The 27,209-nt window shown below is 44.8% G+C and overlaps 2 protein-coding genes and 1 long non-coding RNA gene across 12 annotated transcripts in view; 1 reads left to right on the forward strand and 2 right to left on the reverse strand.

The window, feature by feature from the left end:
• MBNL1 (muscleblind like splicing regulator 1) overlaps positions 1–27,209 on the reverse strand; it is a 104,505-nt gene that overhangs the window by 55,344 nt on the left and 21,952 nt on the right. For 4 of the 10 annotated variants that reach the window (XM_080623957.1, XM_080623956.1, XM_080623955.1 and 1 more), the window contains exon 1: positions 21,592–21,867. The exons of 5 other annotated variants lie outside the window; for them this stretch is intronic. In XM_080623957.1, the coding sequence (XP_080480083.1) occupies positions 21,592–21,765 (174 nt within the window). In that variant the 5' untranslated portion in view covers positions 21,766–21,867. Of the gene's footprint in view, positions 1–21,591; positions 21,868–22,536; positions 22,639–27,209 lie in introns of those variants that run through there. One more of the 10 variants, XM_080623960.1, reaches the window with a different exon arrangement.
• LOC308224217 lies at positions 13,087–21,578 on the forward strand. The gene is made up of 3 exons (XR_013957457.1): positions 13,087–13,965; positions 14,485–15,614; positions 15,815–21,578. It is a non-coding gene; the product is annotated as an uncharacterized lncRNA (long non-coding RNA).
• On the reverse strand, positions 22,277–22,881 carry LOC308224216 (uncharacterized protein; the record flags this gene model as incomplete). The annotated part of the gene is made up of 2 exons (XM_080623963.1): positions 22,277–22,536; positions 22,619–22,881. The coding sequence occupies 2 exons, from the start codon at positions 22,879–22,881 to the stop codon at positions 22,482–22,484; spliced, it is 318 nt and encodes a 105-aa protein (XP_080480089.1). The 3' UTR covers positions 22,277–22,481.

A 27,209-nucleotide genomic window follows, 5' to 3' on the forward strand; every position in this document is an offset into this window, starting at 1 on the left:
TTTAAGGATGTATTTAATTTTGAACAATTACTGTTACCATTCAAACCTACCACACAACAGCTTCAGGAGCAGAGTTAAGCCTGACTGATGCAGCACTGCACACCTGCCACCTTTCATGGACCACGATCGCTTTCTCTCGTTAGGAACCATCACAGAAGGTGACCAGCAGATGCATGGGAGAATGTGAACCACAGCTGAGGAGAGGATCCTGACTGGCAGACCACAGACCATCGCACCAAAGCATCACCCTGGAGAGCATTTTGCTGGTGCACAGCATTAGCACATTCCTGGTGGCTCTCAAGCAATACAGATTCAGACCTTAAGGGTACTTTGCAGAAGCCTCAGAAGTGGGAAGGAAAGTTGAAAAGATTATTAGATTTCCCTGCTGGTGATATTCCACACTGAAAAGCACTCGTTACCCTTAAAATACAGTCTGCACTGCTCACTGATGAAGGGATAACAGCACTGGGTATTAGCAAAGGGACTGTGCTAGTAAAACACATAGCAAGAAAGACAAATTTAAAATAATTAGAGGCTAGATAAAGAAAGCAACCAAACCATGCCAAAATGAAGACAATCTTGATTAATAAAGTATTTACTGCTTAGGCAAATGAAGGAAAAGGATGTAATAAACAACTGGTTCAGCAGCAGAGAAATAAAAAACTTAACCAGGTTAATGGTTTAAAAACTACTATAATGTAAATCTGTCTCTAAGTAATTCAGATTTCAGTGACAAAAAAGAAAAAAAGAGAATCAGTTGATATATTTGATATCAGGACGAAAAGGGAGAGTTAGAAACCTTTAACAAAGAACAAGTTTAAGCAAGCAAGGCTAGCAAAGGAAATGTGTCACGGGCAAATAAAGGCTGATGCACCAGGCTTGTTTTACCTAGCCATTGTGTTCTAATGCACAATAAAAAGCTTCCTAACCAAATAAACAGCCCTCCAGTCCCTGCAGGCTAACCACAGCCACGGCAAAATCAAGCAATTGGCTGTACAGCTGGAGGCCTGGGCCGGTGAACCAAAGCAGTGGAGCAACACATGGGGCCTCGCATCAAGCACTGCTTCACGACACACTATGGGATGCACTTGTCACATTTATTTAAAAAAACAAACAAACCCAAACAAAACCCCGAAGTGGTGTAACAGCTACATGGAAAAACAAACTGAATGAGGGAGGACACCAGCCTCAGCTGGTGGGAAGGGAAGCCTGCCTTGCCTCTTAGAAATGTGCAGGTTACCAACACACCACGCACAGCAGGGAGGAGAAGCACACCATGGTACACGTGGGGAGGACACCACAGAGGCCAAGCACTGCAAGCATGGGCCGAGCCCGGCACCACAGCAATAGCACTGCCGGACACCCTGGCATGGCCCTGCAGACATGCAGGCGAAGGGCAAAGGGCCTTGGTGAGTTGTCGCAGCAGAGCCAGCCAGTGCATGACAAGCACAGAGCAGCCCTTCACAGGCCAAAGGACAAGGCAGTGCTGCAGACGCCAGCCCTTGTGGGTCTCTGCTGCTGGTACCATCCCAGCTGGATGGCCAGGGCTCGCCAGCAGTGCAGAAAAGCTCTGGGAGCAGCTCCCTGGCCACAAGCCATACAGGACAGCGGCAAAGGGTGGCTGGGCTCAGCAGGATGGGCACAGGAAGGCTGAGCGGGTGGCACTGGGCCCACCATGCCCGCTGCCTTCTGACCATCTCCGGAGAGGGTCACCCACTGCCACAAGAAAAGTTTTGTTTGATTTCTAATTTGTGGTGGCCATCTGCGGCTTGCCTTCACCACACAGCAATGGAACAACACCCGAGGAGAGAGCTCAGTTCAGTGTCCAGCCGACACACCCTCAAGTCAGTGTCTGGCTCCACCACCAACGCTCCATGACACGATCCAATAATCGTTAACACTGGGGCACAGAAACACTAACGAAAATCGAGTTTCAACCCATGCCGATGACGAGTTTCTTACTCAGAGCTCTGCAGTGCACCGCCTGAAGCGGATGGGAACGGCAGGACACCGCTGGCCTGGCAGCAAAGCTGGACTCAACAGGCCCGCTATCAGTCACAGACTTTTTTTTAATACAGCTTGGGAATAATTTCCTGCACTAAGTGCTTCCCAGGCCCCATAACACTGATACTGTAGATCAATATTTTACAGACACAAAGCTGCATGACGGATACATGCACTAATTAAACCATATCTAACAAGCAGTGCTGCTGAAATCACACATTTCGTATCCCATGTAGCTTTTACACCAGAGGTTTGGCCTTGCTCACTTTCCACATAAAACAAAATGACAATAAAACAACAGAACAAAAGATCCACTGTAAGTCACAGTGTGCAAATACGACAGTATCTATGTTGTCCGTATCAGTGCAGTGCAAATATAATTAAGGCTATGAGAAAACATCACTGGCTCTCAGGAACTCTCTATCTTCTGTTATAGGCCCTGCATAGGCTTTACTTTTACAAATGCAACTCTTTGTTAGAGCGAATGCATACATTGCATAGATCCCTGCTGCCAGAACAAATACATACACTGATAGTTCTCACACTTGAGTTGCTAGGACTCCACACAGCCCCAGCCAAAGCTGGTAACACATGGACCACACACTTCAGTGCTGCTGCAGAGTGGGCTGGGAGCTCTCGGTGCACTCTGCAAAGGTGCCTGTCCCCTCGACTGCAGGCATATCCCTGCATCCCCCAGCTGATCCCAGCAGAAGGCTGCTAGCTCGACTTGGCATTAGACTGCAGCACCAGCATGTTTTTGAGATACAGGTGTTGCTCTTGTTGGAAAGGACTCAGGTAAAAGCCTGTATGTGCTCAGAAACATGGCTGCAGGATGAATATTCAGTATCAAAGCCTTCAAAAAGGCTGAACTCTGAGAAAGTAGTGTACTGGAAGGGTGGGGGAAGACAATGATAGCTTAGAAAAGCTTACAAATATGTGACAATGACATTAGAAGAGCTGAAACTGCATATAAATGGCAGAAACTGGCTTTCAGCATCTGTAAAATCTCAACAGCGCATCTGGGCTCTGAAGGAACAAAGAAATGAAGATTAATCTGCCCTTGCTATTTTGCTGGAGTTGTTGAACAGAGGAGGTCAATGGACACAAATTAGTGGGAAACACAGATGGCAGGATTTATTTTTCTAAAGTTAAATAATCACAAAATATGCCAAAATGCTGCTTTGTGGTCAGAATTCCCTTTAATTGTTTATTTTAACATGGGTACTGACAACTGAAACGTCCTGTCACAAAAACAAGCTGTGCAGACAGAAGCAGCAACTCCCCTCTGATGGCAGCTCAGCTCCCAGCAGGAGTCCCACTCCCAAGAGGAAAAGGTACAAAAAAAAAAAAAAAAAAAAAAAAAAAAAACAAAAAAAACAACCCCAAATGCAAAAGTGGAAAGGGGGGGAGGAAGTATCTGTTTTACAGAATTAATCTTTCTGTAGGAATCAGCATTTGTACCCATGGCAGTTTAAGTTCGTTATAAGACATTTCAGCAGTTCCACTACCTTTCCCATATACACCAAGAAAAAGTAAATACAGCCTCTGTAGGTATTATCTGTAGCATGTATTAGCTCAAGAACAGGCCTCTGACCTGAAGACTTGAGTGCTCTTGCTTGAAGCATTCAGCCACAAAGCTAGTAGGAAATGAAATTTTTCCATGTGTGGGAGCCAACTGAACTGATGAAACAAAAACTAACATTCAGAAGGAAGACCAGCATATCATGATCTCATTCAAGAAGCACTTTATCCTCCAGTTCAGCATGTGTGAGGCAGAACCAAACTCACAGAGATGAGAGCATCGGCCTCGGAGCTGTGCTGGAGGGCTGCACTACAGGAGCTTGCTCTTCAAGAACCTAAATTCTCCTTTAATGTATTTCACACAGATCTGTGAGAGAGGAGACAACTCATTTCTAAGTATTCCAAGGAAATAAAACCACTATTAAATTCCCCTCTCTTCCCCAGCTTTTTTTTAAAGGGAGACTGTATTTACTGTAAAAGTAGTAGAACAGGAAAGAAGAAGAGCTTTCTGCACTCTAACCTCCCTACAATAAACTAAGTTCAAGATCAAAGCTTTGTCCACCATGACTGCCAAGCCCTAAAAGCCCCAACAAGGTATTTTATAGGATCTAGAGGCACGCTGTCCCCTACACTATCCTTGTGCTCACATGCCCCTCCACATGAAGGACAAGGCACTGCTTCACCGGCACACACCTTCCTCCTCTTCCTCCGTATGGATGAAGCCACTTAATGCCAGGCTTCTCAGCAGTGCTGACAAAATTAATTTTCCCATGCCAAGAATGAGGGCTGGAGCACACCTGCTCCTGTCACAGAAATACGAGGAGGAGGGAGAAGAGGAGGAAGGAGTGATGGAACCAGAAGCCAAGACAAAAAGAAAGCAGGAAGATGGCTGGAGGGAGACCAGGCATTGCTGCCCATAGTTGCTCCCATTGCTGTTCCAGACAATAAAATCCAGCAATGCTTTTCAAATTTTAAAAATTAAATATCGGTGTATTTTCAGCAAATGCTATTTTCAATTTGGTTAAGCACAAAGCAGCATTTCTTAATTCACAGAAGGACCTTCCAGCTGCTGAAGGCTCCTTTTTACATACAAAACCAAAGTCAAAGCACAAAAGATCAAAACCTGAGGAGCCATCTGGCACCAGTTGCTGCAATTGCTGGAAGAATCCATAGCAAGGCCAAGGATTCAGGAAACACGGGACACAACTGCTCATGTCTAAAGATGCTGCCCCAGTGATTCATGGCCACTTTATCTCCTTGCTACAGGCAGGGTCACAGGTGTATCACGATGATAACAACTATGTCATCCGAAACTACCGATCTCCCACTCCGTGGGAAATTCCCATTTAAATCCCTAGCCATCCTGCATCTGCCTGCCAACGCAGCACCACACCATGCAGCACCATGCAGGCCAAGGGCTGTGCAATCATGCTACATCTTAGCAGTAACACCCTGCAGTGTCAACCTGCCAGCTCACACCTTCTGGGTGTCAGAAAGGTGTCACTGTCGCACCTTTCGAGAGACTGCTGGCGGTCCCTCCGGCCTCAAGCACTGTATATGTGGAATGACATTATGAAAACAGTGCTTTTCAAAAAGTATCAAAACCAAACCATCAATGTACTGCAAAAATACAAAGTTGGTACAAACCAAGCAAACCCACCACAACTTATCAGAAGACATTCACGCAGAGCCCTTCTGGAATTGGCGGTAAAGTGTAAAACCGAAAAAGTCTTTTTGACAGTTCAATTTACATGACAATTTTTAAAAACTGTCATGTGAAATAAAACAGATTAATACCAAGCTCAGCGATTTTTCAAACCTGTGCAGTTAGTAAGGGAGAACATAATCAGAAATAAAAATCAAATTACTTTCAGGGTCTTTTTTTCCTCCTTTGAATTATAGTAGTTACATGAGACAGACGGGAGGTGCAACTGGCATTACAGCAGGGAGCTCAGAGTCGTTTGGATACTGCGGCAAGCTATGCTCATCCCACCTCTTCCCCAGCCCTGACTTGAAGGAAAAAGGGGAAGTCTTGCTGTGGGATGTGAAAGGAGAACACTGCCTAAGCTTTAGCTTTTGTGAATGCTTTCTTCCTCTGAAAACATTGTTTTATGTTTCAAATACTTCACTGTAAAAGTTTCATTTACTGATTTTGTCAATCTAGAGTTTAAGATAGGGGTTTTTTTAAAATAAAGAAGCTGTTCATCTGTTGCATTTCCTCTACTTTACTAAATCCTTAAGCTTTACCACTGGAAAAAAACAGTCTAGGGTGTCTCATCGTACCCAGGTCAGTTGGTGTTTTCCTCTTGTCTTTGGAGGGAACAAAACTCTACCCTTACCCCAAAGCTCTGCTTCTGTTAAACATAATGAGAGCATCTCCCCTGCCTTTCACCCACGTGTTCCGGGGGAGCACTCTTTCGGTTTCCTGCACGCTAGTCCATTGATGACAAAAAGAAAGCAAGTACAAAAGAACTTTGGAAAGCAGCCTGACTTAAAAACTATACATGATATACAGAGATAGAAAGCCAGAAGAAAGCAACACATTGTGATTAGGAAATCATGTAACAGTTGGAATACCTCTTACTATCTGCATTCTGCCAATACAAAAGAATTACAAATAACTATTGCTAACACACATGTGCCTGCTCCCAAGCACCACAACCCTGTGTGCTCACAGCTAGTGAATGAATGACACCACCTTCCCATGCCTGGGTGCCAAATGCATTCAACAGAATCCAAACCCACTGCTGGAACCTCGGAGCAATTTTGATCACAGATCTACTTAAACATCATAATTTAAATTAAGGATCATCCTTCCAAGGAATTTGAAGCAGCGTTTGCCTGGATATAAAGCCAGTCAGCTTGCACACAAACAGTAAGAGCCGTGCTGTGTAAGCACGGCTGGGAGGCACTGTGGAGCTCAGCCCCTGCGGCGGTAGGCCAGGCTTCACCGAGGTGGCACTGGGAACACCAGGTGGCCCTGGGGAAATGAAAACTGAGCATCACCTGAGAACTGCTCCCACTAGCACGGAACCTCCCTGCACACTCTGCAGCTGGGGCAGCACCCAAACACCCAAAGCACCGGAAGTTCACACCTCCTTGTCCCTCCCCTGGCCACAATGAACCTTGCTTTGTGTTACTGTCTGTCATCAATCTGTAACGTTCATAATCATACAGACATCATATATAGTATATACTGAGCATATACACACAAACAGTATGCAGTGTGCATATACACATATGTATAGCACAGAGTAAAACACTTAGTTGAAAGCTTTATAACAAGTAACTTTAAGCTTCCACTGCAGCCACTTTTTCAGTGTCTAACCACTTAGGTGTTTACACATCTAAAACCACCAGAAGAATCTAAACAATAAATGTGTGACAAACAGGATGTAAAAATATTTTACATTATTACAGACATTAAAAATACCTTCAGAAACAGTAACAGGAGGCCTGTGCTTCCCTTCATATTTTCAGTGCCTTAATTAAGCCAAATGTTAAAAGCCTCCAACCACGCAAAATTAGGTGTGCTCCTCTCCATATTCAAAAAGATCTATAAACAAGTATTAGTTTTCTCTTCAGATATATTTAAAATCACACTAGTAATCATGCTTGGAACTTCATAAAAAAACTGGCTTGCAAAGAGCGGGCAGAAACTGAGAGCAAACGCATTTTCTAAAGGAATTTAGGAGCCTTTCTATGGATGTATGCTACGTCCAATCGATGCATTGCCCTGAACAGTTTAGTTCTCAACATCTCTTGTGTTTTATTCTTTCTTCCTCTTCCCCTTCTGTCTGCTCACACTTACAAAACAGAGTCCTTTCTCCTTTGGTATCTCTCAGGAGGTGTAACAGCATCTGACCTTATTCAGCCTCACGCCTTTTTCTGTTTTCTGTCTCTTCTTTTAATTCCACTTTGTCTTCTTTTCTCATTAGAAATGGAATCACCTCCTCACACATTTTATTTTTGTAAGCTACAGAACATGTGTGGTCATCACCTCCTCTTCCCCTTTGACTACTTTCTTTTTTCACTTCCCTCTGATGATCTCCATTTCAGTGCACACTAACATCCCCCCTCACTGATGGCCTGCACCATCTCACCAGCAAGCACCTTTGAGCACCTTCCGTGGGACAGGGCTCAGTCCCGAGGTGTGGAGCTGCTGCCACTGCCAGTCCATTCTCTGCTCAGGGCCTTCAAAACCTAATACACATATATGCTATCTGCTTTCACCCACAGCCAAATATATTGTAAAAAAGGAAACAAAAAGGCTTTAACAGTGTACTGGTTCCTTAGCTGACTATGATAAGGCCATTTACATAAAAAATTTAGCACCTAAATGTCTTTGTTCTTCCAGCCTTGAATTAAAACCAACCAACCTCTTCCTTATGGAGCTCCTGTATCATAGGAGATATGATATAAAAAAAGCAGTCAGAAATTCTGGTATTGTGGACCTTAACTTTAACCAGCACCACTCCTTAGGAACAGCTTTTTACCTCAACATAAAGAAGCCTTATCAACCTGTACTTGCAGTGGATAATTAAAACCTGCCCCCAAAAAACAACACAGTACTTCAAGGAAGTTTTAAAATCAAATGAGAAATAATTCCCAAGTCATGTTTTTCTGCATTTTAAAAATCAGCATTTGAATTAATTATCTGTGTGATTCAAGACTTTTAAAAGTAAAATGAGCAACACTGCATATCAACCTGCACTTCACAGCACTCATCTCTACTCAAAGTAGTCAGGCACATAAACCTTGATCATTTACAGCTGCTGTAATTAATACCTTGACTACAGGAAAAGGCAGTTGTCTGCTCTGACAAGCAGCAATGGATTTCTCTCCAGTCATCACTGCTACAGCACCTCTGAGCAACAAAACTCTATGCTCATTCCTGAGCAGAGGGCTATGAGGTCCTGCTCTCCTGAAATTTAACTGCAGAGGGCAGCTAAGTGATTGCAAGATAATCACTGTGAGAGCTCTGAAGAAGGCAGAGACTTTGAGACTCTATACAATCTAAACTTATTTCAGTCAATTTCCAGGCTTTAGGAAAGTCATGTTCTAGGGAAGCTTTAAACACAGTAATCTGTAATCTAAAAAACCTGAGTACAGCCGCCTAAAAGCTGGTATTTCTGCCTTCTCACAATGGCATTTTTACCTTGGTCAATTCATTTATTTTAACGATACAAGTACATGCACCACAAATAAAAATCAGCTGCATCGCATGGTGGAGGCATTCAATGTTTGGTTTATACATGTATCACTGTGCTCTCCTCCCTCATGCACGTATCTAGGCATTTTGGAAAAATTATGCAGGCTATTTATAAGGCTGGTATTACTTTCTGACTCCTGTGATAGCACCCATTCTTCCCTCATCCGAGCCACCAGGAAAAACACTGATAAAAAAATAAAATATGATTACATGCGTTTCTACTTGTTTCCCTCCAGTATTGCTCACGATGCTTCAGATGGGTCCTTCCACCATGCTAGCAAATGGCCAGCTTAGTGTGCTGCACTTACTGGGTTGACATTTAAATATATTTTAAACCCTTTTACCTGGGCTGAGTCTGTTTCAACTGCTCCTGAGAGCAAGTCAATCCCTGGCTGCCTCTGGAACCACAGGCGAGCTGGTGGCCACATCGGGGCCAAGTCCAAGTCCAGAGGCTGTAATACAGAGGGTTTATTGCACTCTGTGTCAGTGAACAGATCCCCTTGCCCAGGCTGCCAGCTTGCACCGGCTGTGCTTCTGTCTTGTTCTCCTCTTCCTGCTTCATTTCAGTCCTCAAGTAATACCTTCTCCTATGTTTCAAAAACTGTCCCTCCTTAGTGCATCAATTTCCTTATGTTTAACACATATTTTAGTTAATTTGTTGCCATTAGGCTTATTTAACAATTGCATGTGGAAAAGTAAATTTCTCACCAACATCATCACATTTTTACATGCCTTTAGGTTTAATCTTCCTAAAGACTCCACTAAGCATCCTTGCAAATTTATCTTCCCTCAGCACAAATATTGCTCCATATATTCCACACTTGCACAGGTGAGAGCACAGAAATTACACCAGTGTGTTCACTGCTCTGTTTGCACTTTACTGGAATTAACCTTAGGAATGTTTTCTGAACACAAAATGAAACTTGCAAATCAACTTTTACAGGTAAATTACTTGGGGAAAAAAATGTTTAAATACTTCTAAACATTTTTTCAAGCAAAAATATAAACTGTTGTCCAATCCTGTTAGTACCAGTAGGAAAGTATGGATAGTTTTACTTTCAACGCAATGAAAAGCTGGGTTGACTTCACAGTCAGGAAACTTTAACTTGTGCTCTCAAGAGTTCACAAACATTTCCAAAAAGCCAGTTTTGACATGGTACAACTGTTATAAAAATCCCTTTTTTCATCCTGTTCAGCCCAGCCACAGAAAAAGATTAAACCCCTTAGTTCTGGTTACAGTGTGCTTAGCCTTTTGTTGCAGGTGTGCTTTGCCAGTTTGCAGCTCCACACACATTCACTTCTGTGCCATGAACGCCTGGCCAAGTGAGAAATTCCAAACCAACAAACCCCACCACAAGCCCTGCAGAGTCAACCAGAACTATTTAAATCACAAATTAATTTTTCTCTATGAACTAATTCCTCACGCTCCATCACCAAAAAGAACTTTGCATTTTAACCTTCACCTTGAAATAAAGCTGCCACATATATCCATGTGTATCCATCACCTGTGTGCCTTGTGCAAGGGGAGTACCTTACTGTGCTCCATAAAACACAAGGTGCATCATCAGTGTTCAATAAACAACAGAAATAAATAACAACCTAACAAAGAACTGACTCTTCCATTTCCTCTGAGGAGTGTCTAATTTGAGTGTGAAATCTTTAATCATTCAGTTTGCCCAACCAGAATTTTTCCTAACATGCCTGCATTTTTATCTGGCTACTATCATGGCATAAATCCCAGTTATCTCAGTCCACTGCAGGGAAGATTTTACCAGAGTACTGGACAAGCAAGGACACGTTAATGTGAACGATCTTTTGAACATGCCTTACCACCAGAAAGCTGAATTAGAGGCACAATTTAGCATCAAAAGCTGGCTTTAGACACTGACTCTGCTGCAGAAAACAGGATGTGACAGAAGAGCCAGCAGCCTGCGTGGCTTCAGCTCACCCTGTCTCTGGCTATACAGCACGCTCTGAGCTCAGGGCTGCTGTATGGTGATGGCTGAATTCTGCTCAAAGAGAAGGACCAAATGTACGGACTTTTCTTTCCACAAGTATTTGCTTCGGTTTATCGTGAGTCCCAAGGTCCCAGAAAACATTTCATTCTGTCTGTTGTTTACAACAGGCTTCACTTAAATGTACATACTCTTGTTACTATATTAACAAACAAAGAAAAAAATGTGTGTTCTTGACACTCTTGTGCTAGCTACTACACACAGCTAAAAATCTGCCAGGCTCCTGTGAACTGAAAACCTCTCCCTGGGCCAGACCAGGCTGGAAGGAGCTCTCTTAAACAAAATGTGCAAGCTCCTCACCCACAATAGCAGACAAGCACCGAATCCTGGTGGATATCTAGGCCTTTAGATCAAATCCTGTCAGGATGAAGAACTTCTGCAACGGATTACCAGTCTGTGCTAAGTGTAACCACTGTTACAAATTCATCACGGAGCTCTGCTTGCTCACTTGGACACTTTTACACAGGGTTATTCCTTAGATTTCTCTCTAGCATGTATAAAGTACAGGCTAGTCAAACTTGTTAAAACCTGCTCTCATGTCTTCTTGCAATCTTAACCTAGTAATGTTTATGATCAGCTTGTATTTATGTTTCTAAAACTGAGGATGCTTTTAAAACATCCTAGATAAAGGTCAGGGAAAGGGAAAACAACACTGGAAAGGCTGGAAACTGAAGAAGCATTAATAGTGCTAGAGGCTAAAATGCCGCAGGGCTTCTGATGTTCCTGAAATTCAGCAGGTGGGCACTTCCCTTGGACAGCAACTCAATTCATGACCATGAGATAGGATGGATGTAAGAGCAGAAAACAATGATCTTTATTCCTAAAAAGTGGTGGTCACCTACTATACCTGCAGCTACCCAGTGCTTGCGTGGCTGCTCATGGATTGTGTTGGTTTCCAGCATGTCCACAATCAATCCTGCTCCCCAGGTATGTGCAGAACCCCTGGTACCTCAGCCAACTCTTACCCATGATCTGCCCCAGCTGTGAACTGCCATGTTCCATCTTGGGTTCAACAGTGTTTGCTCCTACTAGTCCCAGAAGCAGAAGAGGTGGCCCAAGAGCTCCCACCTCTATGTCCTCACAGCCCCCTCTCTACACCAGCCACTTCCTGGCCCCTTGGGCATGCAAGTACACGTGCCCTCTCATGCAGGATGGACAGCTTGCAGATACATGACAGATGACTTCCATACTTTGTCATTCCTCTTCTTTAAAATTTCTCAAATCTCAATCTCACAACTATTTATATTTAAGCCTGAAAACTATCCTGTTCAAATTCAGTGAAATGAAATTTGATGGGTGGACCACTCGGTGGATAAAGAACTGGCTGGATGGCCGCACGCAAAGAGTTGTGGTCAATGGCTCAATGTCCAGCTGGAGATTGGTAACGAGTGGTGTCCCTCAGGGATCGGTGTTGGGACCGGTCTTGTTCAACGTCTTTGTCGGTGCCATAGACAGGGGGATTGAGTGCGCCCTCAGCAAGTTTGGTGATGACACCAAGCTGTGTGGTTCGGTTGATATGCTGGAGGGAAGGGATGCCATCCAGAGAGATCTCAACACGCTTGTGAGGTGGGCTGATGCCAACCTGATGAAGTTTAACCATGCCAAGTGCAAGGTCCTCCACCTGGGTTGGAGCAATCCCAGGCACAGCTACAGGCTGGGAGGAGAAGAGATTCAGAGCAGCCCTGCAGAGAAGGACTTGGGGGTGTTGGTCAAGGAAAAAATGAACATGAGCCGGCTTCAGTGTGCTCTCGCAGCCCAGAAAGCCAACCGTATCCTGGGCTGCATCGAGTGTGACCAGCAGGTCAAACGAGGTGATCCTGCCCCTCTACTCTGCTCTCGTGAGACCTCACTTGGAGTATTGTGTACAGTTCTGGTGTCCTCAACATAAAAAGGACATGGAACTGTTGGAACAAGTCCAGAGGAGGGCCCCGAGGATGATCAGGGGACTGGAGCACCTCCCGTAAGAAGATAGGCTGAGAAAGTTGGGGCTGTTGAGCCTGGAGAAGAGAAGGCTGCGTGGAGACCTCATAGCAGCCTTCCAGTATCTGAAGGGGGCCTACAAGGGTGCTGGGAATGGACTCTTCATCAGGGACTGTAGTGACAGAACAAGGGGTAATGGGTTAAAACTGAAACAGGGGAAGTTTAGATTGGATATAAAGGAACAAAGTCTTTACTGTAAGGGTGGTGAGGCACTGGAATGGGTTGCCCAGGGAGGTTGTGAATGCTCCATCCTTGGCGGTGTTCAAGGCCAGGTTGGATGAAGCCTTGGGTGGCATGGTTTAGTGTGAGGTGTCCCTGCCCACGACAGGGGGGTTGGAACTAGATGATCTTAAGGTCCTTTCCAGCCCTAACTATTCTATGATTCTAAATGATGCCAACAAAAAGCAAACGGCTTTGTTTCCTCAAAAACCTGCTCCTTTCTTCAAATAGTACTCTCTTCCTTTTTGCTATCTTTCTGTATTATTTTGCCAAGTTAGAAATAGTCCAGAGGAATCTGGAGCCAAAGACAGTCTTTCCAGGAACTTGATGGGACTTGAAGTGCTCTCGAGATGTAAGCTTGATCCAATCCCACTACCCCAGCCGGCCCCTCCAAACCCTCCTGCTAAAGCATCACTGCTCTTCAGCAGCCTTTGAGCAACTTCTGAAGTATCAGCATTTTCCCCTTGGAGCAGCACTAGCACTCCCAGCATCCTGTTTCTGAAAAGCCAAAAGGATCTGTGGGGTTGAGAGCTGGCAGTCAGTGCACACTGGGGTGCGAAAGGCTGCTGAGTTTAGCACTTTTATCAACTCAGAATTCTATGCAGCAACTAGAATATGAAAAAAAAAAAAAAAAAAGCAGCAATCTGAGGAAACAGATCCTGCTTATCACACCAATACATCTGCCATACCCAGGAATGTCTCCACTCACTCCAAAGCAGGGACAGCACCTCTCAAGGCAGTGCCCTCAGAATGCAGCTCCATAATAGAGCAGATTTAATCTCTGGGCTGGGCACACAGACACCTGGGCGGGGGGGGCAGTACCCCTGAGAACACACATCAGCTCTGCCCTAGTGCTGCTCCTCAGGGAATCTTGCTGCCTGCATGTGGAGGGTTGACAAGACACGGCTGGGCAGGAGGGAAGGCTCCACCACAACCCTGCCAGCTCCTCAGCCCTGAAGCGGTGGCGTGGGGGCAGCTCTCCGTGGGGACGAGCCTCAAAGCGGCATTGCCTCGGTACGTGATCAGTTTCCAGCACAGCTTCTGGTGGCTCACACGAAGCAGCAGTCCTTCCAGGCATCCTACACTGCTGCTACCAATATAGCAGGAGCTCACGAAGCTGCTGCATCCCACAGCTTGACCTTGCTGGTGTGGAGCACTCCAGCATCACTATGCCTTGCAGATGAAGCAGCTGGATTTATTATTATTCTTTAAAAATCCACTTCATCAGATGTTAATATTATCCCCTATTCAATCAAAATGCTGAAGTTGCTTCCAACTACCTCAATGGGTGTTCTGTATCAGTTAAATAATCAGAAGTTCCCTAATGAAGGGGAAAAGTTGTAAGTATTTCAATAAATTCAAACATGAACCCCCAAAACATTTTATTTGCATAACCCCATGTTTCAGAACCTGACAATTCAGTACTTACTTAAATCTTATTTCAATAGCTGTAATCCTTCTAGTAGCACCGTGCAATGAAGGAAAAAGAACTCTGGATCAGAATAAAATCATCTCTTTTGTTATTTTATACAGGGACTAATTCAAGAGCTGCTGTGCATCCCTGGATGAAAAATCTAATAGCCTGGCTTCCTCAGCCATTGAGTAAGGCTCACACAGCTTGGCAAGCAGGGACCAGCTGCCACAGTGCTGCTCGCAGACAGATTCACCTGTACAAGTTCAGTCCTCCGTGATTAGGGCTGCCAGCAAGCACACCAACTAGCACGGCTGGCAAGATGGAGACTCTGGGAGGTGGCTTCATATCCTCTAAAGACTAGAAAGATCACCCTCTTATTACCCCCAGGCAGCGTAACACAAGCCGAGTGGGATGAAACAAACAGCGAGGTGATAGCTGACAATATCAAGCAATTAGTGTCCCTGAAACTGAGCACTGTCTGAGACCCCAGTCCTCACAAAAGAAGAGCTGACCTGAGCTGACCCCTCGCTGGTGCTCTGGAGTCTACTTTCTCTCTGTGCTTGAGCACGAGGCACTGCTTCCCCATCTTCCAAGTCCAGTCCCTGACCAGAAGCTGGATGGTGCCAGGAGCTGCTTCCCAGGACAAGAACCACTGCTGCGAAACAAGGAGAGCAGGCTCTCTACCATGCCTCTCCCCATTCACCCATCACCAATCCATGAGGAAAAACAACACGGCACAGAGGATGCACAAGAAAACAGATTAATAAAAAGATGCCCAGTACTGACCAACACCAAAACAATGCTGGGTTTTTAATCTTATCAAGGATTTCTGAATCTGACTGAATTGATGGGAGAGTTACAGACTCAGCTTGGCTTTCGCCTCCTAGAGAAGAGGTCTCATTCTCAGACACTGGACCTGGCTCTGACACAGAAGCTGTTCCTGACATGAACCACAGTCTTCTAAGCAGCATCCAGGGCAGTGTTTCCTAACCAGTATCCAGTTAGCCTAACAAGACTATGCAGTCCCAACAAAGAAATATTTATGCTTCTCCAAAGTAAAAAACCAGATGCGATCATTTGGTCCTGAATGCAATTTGTTGCTTCCAACAAATTCAAGAGTGAGCCTTGGCAACAAGGTATCTGTATTTAGGAAAACAGAGACTTGGGATCATCCTGGGAAGGAGAGGTTTCACAGGCTGCTTCTGACCCCTCCTTCGAACACCTGAGAAAATGACTGAATATTCTTGATGTAAGGTTTTCTTATTTTATGCCTCTTTAAGTTTTTCCCAAAATTAGTTCAGAATTTTACTGATTTTGACTGTACCCAGGAGAGCTCCTGACTGTACGCAACAGAAACCCACGCTGGTTTCTATCAAGTACAGCCTCCAAAAAATGACAGTGCAAATGCTGCAATGCAATGTTTTAATTTTTTCTAATACCTTCCTGCAGATGTAGAGCTGAAACTGTAACATGAACTCTGAACACTGCACTGAGCCTTAAGTCTGAATATCCGGTAAGATTTCAAAATGCCATTTACATTCCTACCAAGAAACACGCATGGTTTTGACTGTTTCTTTTAATGGACTGTTTGCCACTCAGCCTAACAATTGCACCATTTTCCCAGTGTATTTGCCACCTTCCCTTTGCTTCCTCTTCTGGAGCTCAGCCTACTGGCAGACACAGGCTGAACAGAAGAAAAATGACAAATCAGATCTCAGGAATTTGAGCACTGTTTGCGTTTTCATTTTTTTCCAAGGGCTACTGCTTTATGAGTTTCCCTGGAACCATATGTGTGCTCATCTGCCTCCCAGCCCCTGAGCTGAACCTATCCCTGCGCCCTGAATGCTGTTACCACTGCACGCTCCAGTAGTGCCATATACCACAAAGTTAAAACTATTGAAGAGTCACCTGCTAAACTGTTCTGTGACTACGTCTGAATTTTTTCTTCTGCCTTAATTAAAGACAAAGCCAAAGATTTGCCATTTGCACATTACCAGTGAAATACGCCTACCATGATTTTTGTTTCCTCGTATTAAAATAAACAAACAAGGTCCTTATTCTACACCCTTAGGTAAGTATAACATGAAGGGGAGTAACAAGTCAAAAAATCATTATTTTTTTAAGCAGTGACAAAGTAGAGAGATTTGAACAATTAACAATTACATCTCCGAGGTGGCAGAAATAAGGCGCTCACCAAGTTCATGAACAACAAAAATAAATAATAATGCATTTATATACTTTTAAGGTTTCTTGGTAAGAAGTGCCGTGTCACTTCTACAGAGTTCAAGAGTTTAATATAAAAAAATAAGTACTTCAACAGAAGATAAAATACTAAAATACTATGTATTGGTGGATCTCAGACACAAGGCACCAGAGCTTCAAACTCATATGCTATCAGTGAAAAGACTTGAACTTTTAGTTTCTTTGCGTTTGTTCTTAGAATTTAAAAAAAAAAAAAAAAAAAAAAGGGCAGAAAAATGTGAAAGACTTTTCAGCTGTTGAAGGAAGAGTAGGAAAAAGCTTTAACACTTCACTGGAACATCCAACTCCAGCAGGAAGCAGCTGCCTCAGCAGGAGCATAACTTGAGAGAGCAAACATTTATTTGAAAGTTGCAGTGCCCATAGTGAACATCAAGCTCCAAAGGAAAAACTGTGATTTAGGCCAAGCTGTGCTCACCAAGCCTGAACTGAACTCATGTGAAGTTCAGAACAGTCAGAACTGGCATGTTTTGGATCATACCAGCTCACACCCTGTAGAAAGCCCACGACTGCACTGGAGAGGTGCTGATGAATGGCAGTGCTGACCACAACCAGGCCGCAGCACGGAAAAGACAATCCCAGTCCTTGTAATCCTTTCCCTGCTCTTGTCCTCACTGTTTTCACACCTCCAAAAATCCATGGCTAGGCAAGACCATGCAGCAGCCAAAGGCTGCAGCACGCAGATAAGCAGCAGGCAGGCTGCTGGGTGTTCTCCGTGCATCTGCAGCCTCCTGCAAGACTTGCATTTGACATCCACCTCCCCATTGTCAAGACATCTTTATCTCAGTTTTCAGGAAACATCAGATGACTCATCTATTGGAACACCTGATGAAGTTAACGTAACTTCAAAAATTAATTCTACGTAAGCCTATTTTTCCAAGGAAAAGAAAAAAAAACCCAGACAAAAAAGAAAAATATTTTTAAATTATGCTAAAAATTAAATTTCTGTGCAAACTGGTTTTCTCATTCAGAAACTCAAGAACTTGGTTTTGCTATAGACAGTTTAACAGGCTTTTAGGCATCCAAATTTAGGAAAAAAAATCCTATGGCATTTAAACAACGCAGAGCCAGAGCTGGAGCTGACTCAGCCACTCCAGCGCACAATTTGAATATACTACATAATCATTCTTGTTTTAAAATTATCCTCCTAATATCTAAGGGTTAGATTATCCCACACACATTCATCTTGATTAATGCACTACCCTAAAGACAGTCTTGCAGATTTCATTAGGACTAATTAGGAAGCAGGATATGCAAAAGCAGGATGACACAAGCTTGCTCTGATTGACATGGCCCTGACCTCTTCCTTGCACTCCCTTCCTAAGGTCACAGAATCCATGTGTCTTTCTTTTTCTCCCCCACACTCCTAATTAACATGTAACAATTGCTGCTTGTTACCAATTCAGAATTAAGAAAGAACCCGTGAGGTGCACATGTGGGACATGCTTCCCAACATATGCACATGTCCAGAGATCAACATGGCAATGGCACACTTCCACAAAGCAGCCCTTGCAAATGTCAGCAACAGGACCTGTGGGTGGCAACATGGCACAGAAGGAGATTCTCTGGAGTAAATGCCCTTTTTGCTCTAGACCTGCGCATACATTTTTTGCTTTCATTTCACATGGAGGGATAAAATTAAAAATAGAAAATATATATTTATACATATATTTTACCCAAGCTGAAAGTTCCACTTCTGAAACCTGTTTCTGCCTCTGACAAGCAGGCTGGATGAGTGGTATTTGCCCATGACTGGCTGCACACTCCATGTGCTCTGTCCCTGCACAACATCCGCGGAGGACACCTGGGACAGAGGCCAAAGTCTGGCCGGGCAGAGCTGAAGGGTAATGCCATTTCATGGGATCCCCACAAAAAGTATTTGCTTTGCCTGTTTATGTTCTAAATATAGCAGAGCACACTGGCCATCTCCAGCTCACGAGCAAGTATTCCTACCAGGGCTGACAGCTCTCTGCAGCACTAACACACACCTGCCTGATATCTGCTAATATAATGCTTTTTTTCTTAAACACACTAATTCTTGGGAGCGCTGTGAGTGAAAGATGCATTAACGGTCTGCAAAGAAAAATTCAGTGACTAAATATCTGTCTTATGACCAAGAGATAATACAAGATTAGCTGTTTAGTTAATACTAATATTACATATATCTATACGACATCAAGTATTTAATATTAAGGTCAATTTTAGGTGTGCTGCTATTTTAGTAAAGAACATTACATCCACACTGAGTTACTGAAATATTCAATATTACTTTTGAATGTCATAATAGTTTACCAAATTAAAAAAAAGGGGTTTGGTTAACTGACCTTACAGGGTTTAGACAAATCTGGTAGAACAGTTCCCTACATTGTCTTTGCATTAAAGTTTGTGATATTGCAGAAAGCATGAAGTAAGTAGTGACAGTTTAGTTTTGCACACAGAAAAATTGATGAAGATCTGAAACAAAACCAAAACTGATCAACTGCTTTTCCACTACATGGATTGTACATGGAATTCACTGAAGGGATACAGTCCATTTTCTGTTATCAAATGTATTCTCATACATTATACAAGCTACTTAACTAAAAAAAAAAAAAAAATAAAAAAATAAAAGACTAATAAACCCTGAGAGCTCAGGAGCCACCTGATGACCATAGCCATAAGGCCTGGCCATGGTGCAGCACCATGCTCAGCAGCAAGCAGCTCTTACAGCTCTGGCAGCACCAGCAGCCACACAGCCCAGCACTGCTACCCAGGCCATGTTAAGAGGACCCATCAGATCCCCTCTGGCACATGGCACCATAGACACAAGTAAACCTTTCAGCATGAACACAAGTAAACATATCTGGTAAGCCGGGTATTTTTAAATAGCAGATTCTTTCCCAGCTTACAACTCAGCTACTGCGCTGACCTTCCATGTGCAGTGGGAGTCAGCAGCATAATACTGCTGTAGTGTTACCTACAAGCATTATCCATGGACCTTGCAGTTCTTTACAAAGGTGATGATTATGTCCTTCATTACAAAAGGAAACGGAAGAGCCCTGCTGATGAAGATCCTGTGCTACAGGCTTCCTTGTCCAGCACAAAGATTTTAAGGCACTTCCAGCAACCAAGGACACCAGAAATCTAAGCAGACAACGCTGATGTACAGCAAACTCAGGGAGTGTCTCCCACAGCAAAGCAGATTCATGTCCAGTTAACTCTGCCATCTTGTTTTAACCTTTTCAGTGGGATCCTCACTCTGACAAGCACAAGGCCAGCGGGGTGAGGCTGCCATGACCATAGCATGCCCTGCGACCAAACAGCAGTTCAGTGGAAAATCAAACTGGGGCATCCTGAGGGTGCTATCTTACCCAGCAAACGCATCACTCACAGCCTCTCACACAGAGGCAGGTTTAAATCTCCAAGGCCAGGCCCATGTTTCTGGCAGGTGTGTCGCCACAGGGGCAGTGCTGCAGCAGGCCATGCAGCCATCAATGACAATGACAGCATACCATGGCTCGAGCCATTTCTCACACCATGCTTTGCCAGAAAGAGGAAGTGCCAGGAGGGCTTGCTATGGCCCAAGCACAGTGGCTGTGGTGGGCAGCAATGGTGGGCCAAGGGGCCGGGACTCCCTGTAAGCACAGGGGGCCCCTGGCACAGCTCATGACCCAACAAGTTTTTAATGCACAGAAACATTTTATTTCTACATTTGAAATTATTTTTTATCCCTCTCTCCCTCCCCCATCCCCACATTGTAAGTCCTGTAGTTTTTAAACACATCTGGACAACACGGAAACAGAAGGATTTCAACATCCATTGGAGGGGGGGTGCTGGGTATTTGAGTCCGAGAGCATTTTAAAGGTTTACCCTCTACTCTGATCTGAGACAAGACACATTTTTAAACTCAGGAGTGCTGCAGGATTTATACAAACCCACAGTAAACCCACTTTCTGCTCGGCTCCCACTGCAACTGGGGCCTGGCTGCACAAGTGACCTGCAGTAGCTGGTTACAGCTACAACTCCCTCCCCAGAGCATGTCTCTAACATGAGCCAACTCCACACACTCAAGCTCTGCTCTGCTTCCCGGGTTTGGTCCCAGGAAGAGAAAATTATATTGCAGAAATCAGTCTGTCAGGTTTTTTTTTCTATTTCCCAACTTTTATTATTTTTTTAATGACTGTACTGAATTTATCTTGCACTGTTCGTGGGATGAGTATTTAAATGTTAAGATGATTGAATTAATCAAAAAAGTACAGAAGGTGCTGGCATCCACATGTTTAACAGCTATTAATGAAACTACGGCCACAGTAAGACAGCAGCTATACATTTACAGTGCCGAACTCAGATGCCCCTCCTAAAAAGCACTGTGAGGCTGTATCCTCTGTGCCACAGCCCTGCTTGCACATCTAGAGGCACCCTGCCTTCTGCTAAGCATCATCCTCTCCTTAAGCAAGTGCACTTCTGAAAAGAACAGAATAACCATAGCAGTCCCAAGCACAGAAATACAAGCAGGGTGCTCACAGACACCCAAATAACCTAGGGAGGAAAACACTCTTCTAAGATTCACCATCAGCTGTCCAGAGACACCAACCACAGTTACGAGATGAAAACAAATCCACATATTGCTTACGTGGTTTGTGCTATTAAAAACAAAGAATCCTTACAGTGACTTTGCTGTTTCTACGTGAAGCGCCCTTCATTCCAGCTACAGGCAGAGAATAATTTGGAGGCAAAGAACCAGCCAGTGTAGCCATGCCAGAGGATTTGAGCCCTGTCAGGTATAGTTTCCCTTCATCCCCCTATCCTTCCCTTTCCCCTGAGGAAAACAGCAAAACAAATCAACAAGCATCAATAAAATAAATGCACCAAAATGGCCCACTGCTGGCAGCCAGCAATTGCTCCCTTTGGGGCTGCAGGGTTTCTCTGGCTACAACCGCTTCTTTCATCAACCGTATATCCTTGAAAATAATATAATATTTACTCACTTTCAATGAATCAAAGCAGGCGATTACACGTCCATTTTCAACTTGGCAGCTTTTCGATGGGTGTGCAAATTTACATTCCGTGTCTGGTCGCGAGCAAGTCCCCCTTTGGAACTCCCTACACACTTCCAGCGTTAGCCATTTTGTGTCCCGAATCGGTGTGACACTAACAGCCATCTTTAGATTTTACAGGTAGTTAAAATTTCCAATAAAACGGACAAATGAGTAGCTGAACTGATAAACTGGAAATGATCAAAGCACCACCTCCAGGACACTTTTTCTTCCCCACCCCCCCCCCCGTTCCCTATTTTAAAAGTACATGTAAAACTGGGTGGCTGCAATCTCAAGAAGGTGTGCCACCGGGAGTTCACAGCGTGACACTGTTAACGGACAGAGGCTTCGCACTTAAAGAAGCGCTCGGATTACCAGCGAGGTGAACGTTAGGAAGCGTGGCCCGGGACTAGCCTCGCGCGCTCAGTGGCCCATCCTGAGCGCCAGCCGGAGCCCACGACGCACGCATGGGAACGTGGCAGACCCTCCGACACGGGATTTCCGAGCGCTGTCAGTGAAGTTGTCTGAAAGGTAATCTCCTCGCAGATGGGTTTGCAGCGGGGGGTTGTGGTGCAATCGGTATCGATTAGTTTGGCATAGACAGATGCAGCAATTTAGAGCAACGATCGAGACGGGATTTATTTTTTTTTTTCCTCCTCCTCTCCTTGATTTTCGGCAGCAGAGCTCTGACCTTCTCAGCAAACTTTTATTTTTACAGTAAAGCAGCCTGCGGCAAGGCCCGGCAGCGCCCTCCTCCCGGCGGGGCGGCAGCGGGTGGCTGCCCGGGGTCGCTCTCCTCGCGGTCTAGCTGGCAGCAAGCAAGGCAAAAAGCAGCGGCTGCTCTAGAAGCGGTCCCAAGCAGCAGAGACGTCAGGAAAGGCACTTCTTAGTACCGACCTGCAGAGAGAAGAGACACGTTACAATTCGCCGGGCGGCACGGGGGCCCGCGGAGCTGCCGCCGCCAGAGCAGGGCACTCACGCCAGCGCCGCCGGGCTGCGGGGAGAGGGGCCGCGTCCCCGGCACAGCCAGGCATGACCAGGAACGAGCCAATGGCAGCGAGCGTTGCAGCGATACTCCGGGCGGGAAGCCAATAGCGGGGGCCGTCTTATGAAAGGTCGCGCCTGCCAGACGCTGCGCTGCGCTGCCCCGAGCGCGCCCGCCCGCCGGGGCTCGCCCGGCCGCCGGAGGACGAGCGGGCGGGCTCGGGCCCTACCCGGCATGCAGCGAGGGGGGCGGCCCATCGCGGCGGCGCGGGGAATGGTGCCGCCCGCCGCCTGCGCGCCGCCAACCCCCCCTTCCCCTGCGCCTGCCACAGGTACGGGCTCCCCGCACGGAAGCGGCGCGACCGGTCGGACGCAGAGGGGCGGACCCACCGCCCCGCCGGGAGCTGTCAGAACGCCGCGTTATGGTGCGGCTGTCACTGCCCGGGGACTGGCGGGGGCGCGGCCCCTCTGCTCCCGCGGGCCTCTCCTAAGGACAGACCCCAAAACTTCGCCTGTCCCCGGGACCGGCTCTGGCCCGATGCCGCGGATGGCTGCCCGAAACAGCCATCGTGCTGGCCAGTCACTGACAGCCGCCCGGGTTTTCGCAAACCTGCCCGGACCCGTGCTCACCCGAGACCCCGGGAACACCGTGCCTGTACCCGCGTGACCGCCCCCTCCAGCAGGGACAGGACTCCGCTTCCTCCCTCAGCCATGGGGAACCACAAGCTTCGTGACGAACTCCGTTCACTTTAAAACCACCCAGGCATGTAACAGCTAGGAATGAGAGGGTAAACCTCTTCCTTCGGATGCCAAGGTGAAACCATTGTTTCTTCGAGATGCGCTTCAGACACCCAGCTATGCCACAGAAGTCTGGGGCCACAAGTAAATACAACTCTGTAATAAAGGATAGCTCCTGGCCCAGCACGGAGATCTTGGAAAAGCAGAGAAGCCCTTGAGGCAGCACCAACGATGTGCTGTGGGACAACATTGGAGCCCCTGGGCAATGGGAATTCTCCTACCAGCACTGCAACTCCCAACAGCTTCCTGCCCACCTGCGTTCAGAAGGTTGTTTCCATCCCTGTCTTTCTAAAGACACTGATCCACAATCTTTGTATTTCCCACCACCATCACCTGCCAAAGCAGCATCCCTGTCATCAGAAACATACCCTGGGAAATGCTAGTCAGCATGGATGCATACCAGTAGACGATGAAAATCTACTAAGGGTCTTTTTCCAGTGGCTAAGTGATTAGAACAAACTACAGGAGAAGTAAAGCACGCCTAATACGGCTAATAAGATTATAACAGGCACCGTTGTTTCCTTGCCAGGACACTTGTAATCATGCCCACATTTTTCATCCCTGCTAGCAAGAGACAAACAACTGTGCATAATTGCTTGCAAGCACAAGCTAACAGCTAGGTATGTTTCTGCTAAACACAGATACTTATTTGCTTCAACTGCCTAACCCTCAGAAATCAGACTCATCCTGTGCCAGCAGTCACTACTGATCAGTGCTCAGGACTACAGCAGAGATTCGGGTATTGAAAAACTTCTGTAACAAGTGCTCAGACAAACAAGTGAGGGTCTCCCACCTGTGCCACGGCACCTGCCATGAAGGGCCAGCACCAAACAGACCACTACCAAGCACCGATTTCTCCAAACGCCAACAAGAGTTAAAGCAGCAAATTATGTATTTTACATGCTAAAGCCAATGCAAGTTAAAGGCCACATTTTCAAAAGAAGGTATTTAATTTCATTCTCATTACAAGAGTAGCTGGTCACCCCTAACAAGGAAAGAAGGACAGCATGGAGGCAACACACAAAATGAACACAGATGAAAACTATCTTTTGTGCTCACGTGTAGTGAAAGGAGTAATATTCCTGGTACAACTCATCAAACTAGGTTTTATTCCTAGCTTTGTAGTAAATTTTCTATTTGGAATTGGACTAGCCACCTAGTCAGAGCAAAGTCCTCCTCCTTTTGAGGTTAGTGACATATCTGTAACAACATTACATGAGGCTGAATTTCACTCCTTGTTCTTCAGGCTGCCAGCTACAAACAGAAAGGTTACTCCAAGGAGCTGCAATGCCTCAAAGGGAAATCTTCTCAATGTGAAGAAATGTTAGGTGTATATTTTGTCTGCATAGTTACTTGAAGAAAAATTGTTTGGTCAGAATTTGTTACCTGAAAACAGAGCAGAAATGTCAGCTTTAAAAATAGCCTTCTAGCAAAAATAAAGACTGACTTCAGAGGTACATCTTCAGTATCTCCACTAGATAAAAATGTTAGCATAGAAATACAATTATTTTATCTGCATAAACTACTTTCCCCTAGCTTTGAAGTTCTGTAAAATTCCAGCTCCCCAGTAAGCCTCAAATGCTAAAGGATTCCCCTGTCTGCAAGAAAACCCAGCAGATACAAGTGATGTCTTTCTTTGGCTGTTTCTGATAAGCTGGGAAAGACTGCAACAAACCCAGAGGGAGGAACTCTGTGAGAGACAGGAAAAGGATTGACTTAATTTTTTTTTTTAATTAAAATTTATTTAGGGGCTGACAGTTACCAGAGTCCACCTCGCAGGCCATTCAGTACCAAAGGCTGTTCTTAATCCACAGGTGATCTTTGAAGCTCACCTTTTGAAATTTGGAAGTATTCACTACTTGTCCTGGGAATGCTGCAACGTTGGCTTTGCCAAAGCAAAATCTTGCCTTCACAGATAATTTGGAATACAAGGGAAATGAAGCTAAAAATATTGAAAACATATTAAAATGTGGTTCTCAGAAAAGACAAAAGAGAGAAATAACAATGACAAGTCATTCCTTAAAAGGTTAAGACAGATGACAGTTTTCTGCTGAGCTGCATTAATGAAAATCATTTAGAAATAGCTTTGCAAATCAATGGAAAGGTTATCTGGAAATGCACAAGAAAGTGAAACTAACACAGAAAGGACCATGTGATTATGGTTTCCAAGTTCTGATTAAACACGTTCAACTTTTATTACTTCCCATTATTGCTATAAAGAAATGTACAGCCAGGTTAGTGACACCATTTTCCTCCCCTTCTCATTACAGTCTTAGACACAAAACCAAGGTCTCTGAATGGGAGTGCCTCACTGCTCTGGGACTCTCCCACAGGTCCACTGCTTTCACTCTTCCTGTACCTGGGTTTGCTGGATGTTCCTGTTTTCTTACGTCAATTCACACACATCTCTCGAGAAGAAAGATGCGTAAAGCTGGACATGCAAAAAGAACAATATTAAAGAAGAAAACAGCAGTGCAGAATGCTATTTTTACTCTTGGAGAAAGTGGAAGCTGAAAATACCAGCCTCAATGACATGAGAACTGTCAGCAAGAACCAATCATTACACAACGTGAACTCATCCTCATGACAATGACTCCAGTGAGATAGGAAATGGAGTAAAATCAATATTCCATTTACATTGACAGTACAGTATCAAAGCTTGAAACTGCCAAATGGCTGTCTTTTAAATAAATTAGAAAATTACTGCCTGCCTTACTGTATTTTTTAAAACACCTCTGCCAAATTCAAAGTTTACTAATAACATATCTCAACATAAAATTTGGAGAAGATACAGCAATTACTTCATGGCACAACTAAGGGATGTAATTAGAGCGCTGTCACAAAATTAAGCAGATACAATGAGCTAATTAACATCTTGGCCACGTAACAGTGAAGGATTCATTAAAGAAAAAACTGGTCTGGTACCCGCGATCCCCATACAACGGCACGTAAAAGCAAGAAAACCCGTCTCGCAAATCTGTACTTTGGCACGTATTGTGAAAAGCAGAGCGCCAAGGCAGCAGCACAGAACGGCCAGCTCAGAAGTGGGAATGTGGATACTGCCCCATGCAACACATGTTTCACAGCCCCCCTGCCCAGCAACTTCTGACTTAAACCAAATTTGGTATCAGCACTGAACTACTGAGCAAGTCCCACATTGGATTTGTAAAAAAAACTGTCAACATGACTTCTATGACCCAGGTACTTCCCATAATATTCATAGTTTTAGTAGCAGTAGTACTAGTAGTAGGTTTTAAAGGTTATTTCTCTATTATGTTAGCTCTGACAAAGTTGCTTGGGAAGGCAGTGCAACCTCCCACCGACTTCAGTGGGCTGCTTAGGCACATCCTCATCAGACATGTTTATCTTGAGTATATTTCACAGTTTCTGAAACTATTTTAGCAGAAACACCTAACTGTGACATTACATTGGAATTTAACACATCCAAGCATACTCAGTTCATGAAAACCAGATAAATAATGAAAAAAAAGAAGCAAGATCATAAAGTCAGCACCCCCAGCTGTGCACATTACAGCAACATGCAGAAATAAGGTTATTTCTTTGAAATCAATTCTGTAAGATTCATATCTGTAACCAAACTGCGACCCAATTCCCAACACCAGTGGTAAGGACACTGACGTACAAATCCCATAGCTCAATCCTTTCCCACTTTAGATTACAGTAATGCTATTTTGAAGTTAGAAGGTTATACTGGAAATGCCATAAACCCTCTTTCCTTTAAAGAGCAGTTATGAATTAACCACTCTTACTGTAAAAAAACTTTGAAG

The sequence above is a fragment of the Psittacula echo genome, assembly GCF_963264785.1.
Source record: "Psittacula echo genome assembly, chromosome: 7".
Lineage (NCBI taxonomy): Eukaryota > Metazoa > Chordata > Aves > Psittaciformes > Psittacidae > Psittacula > Psittacula echo.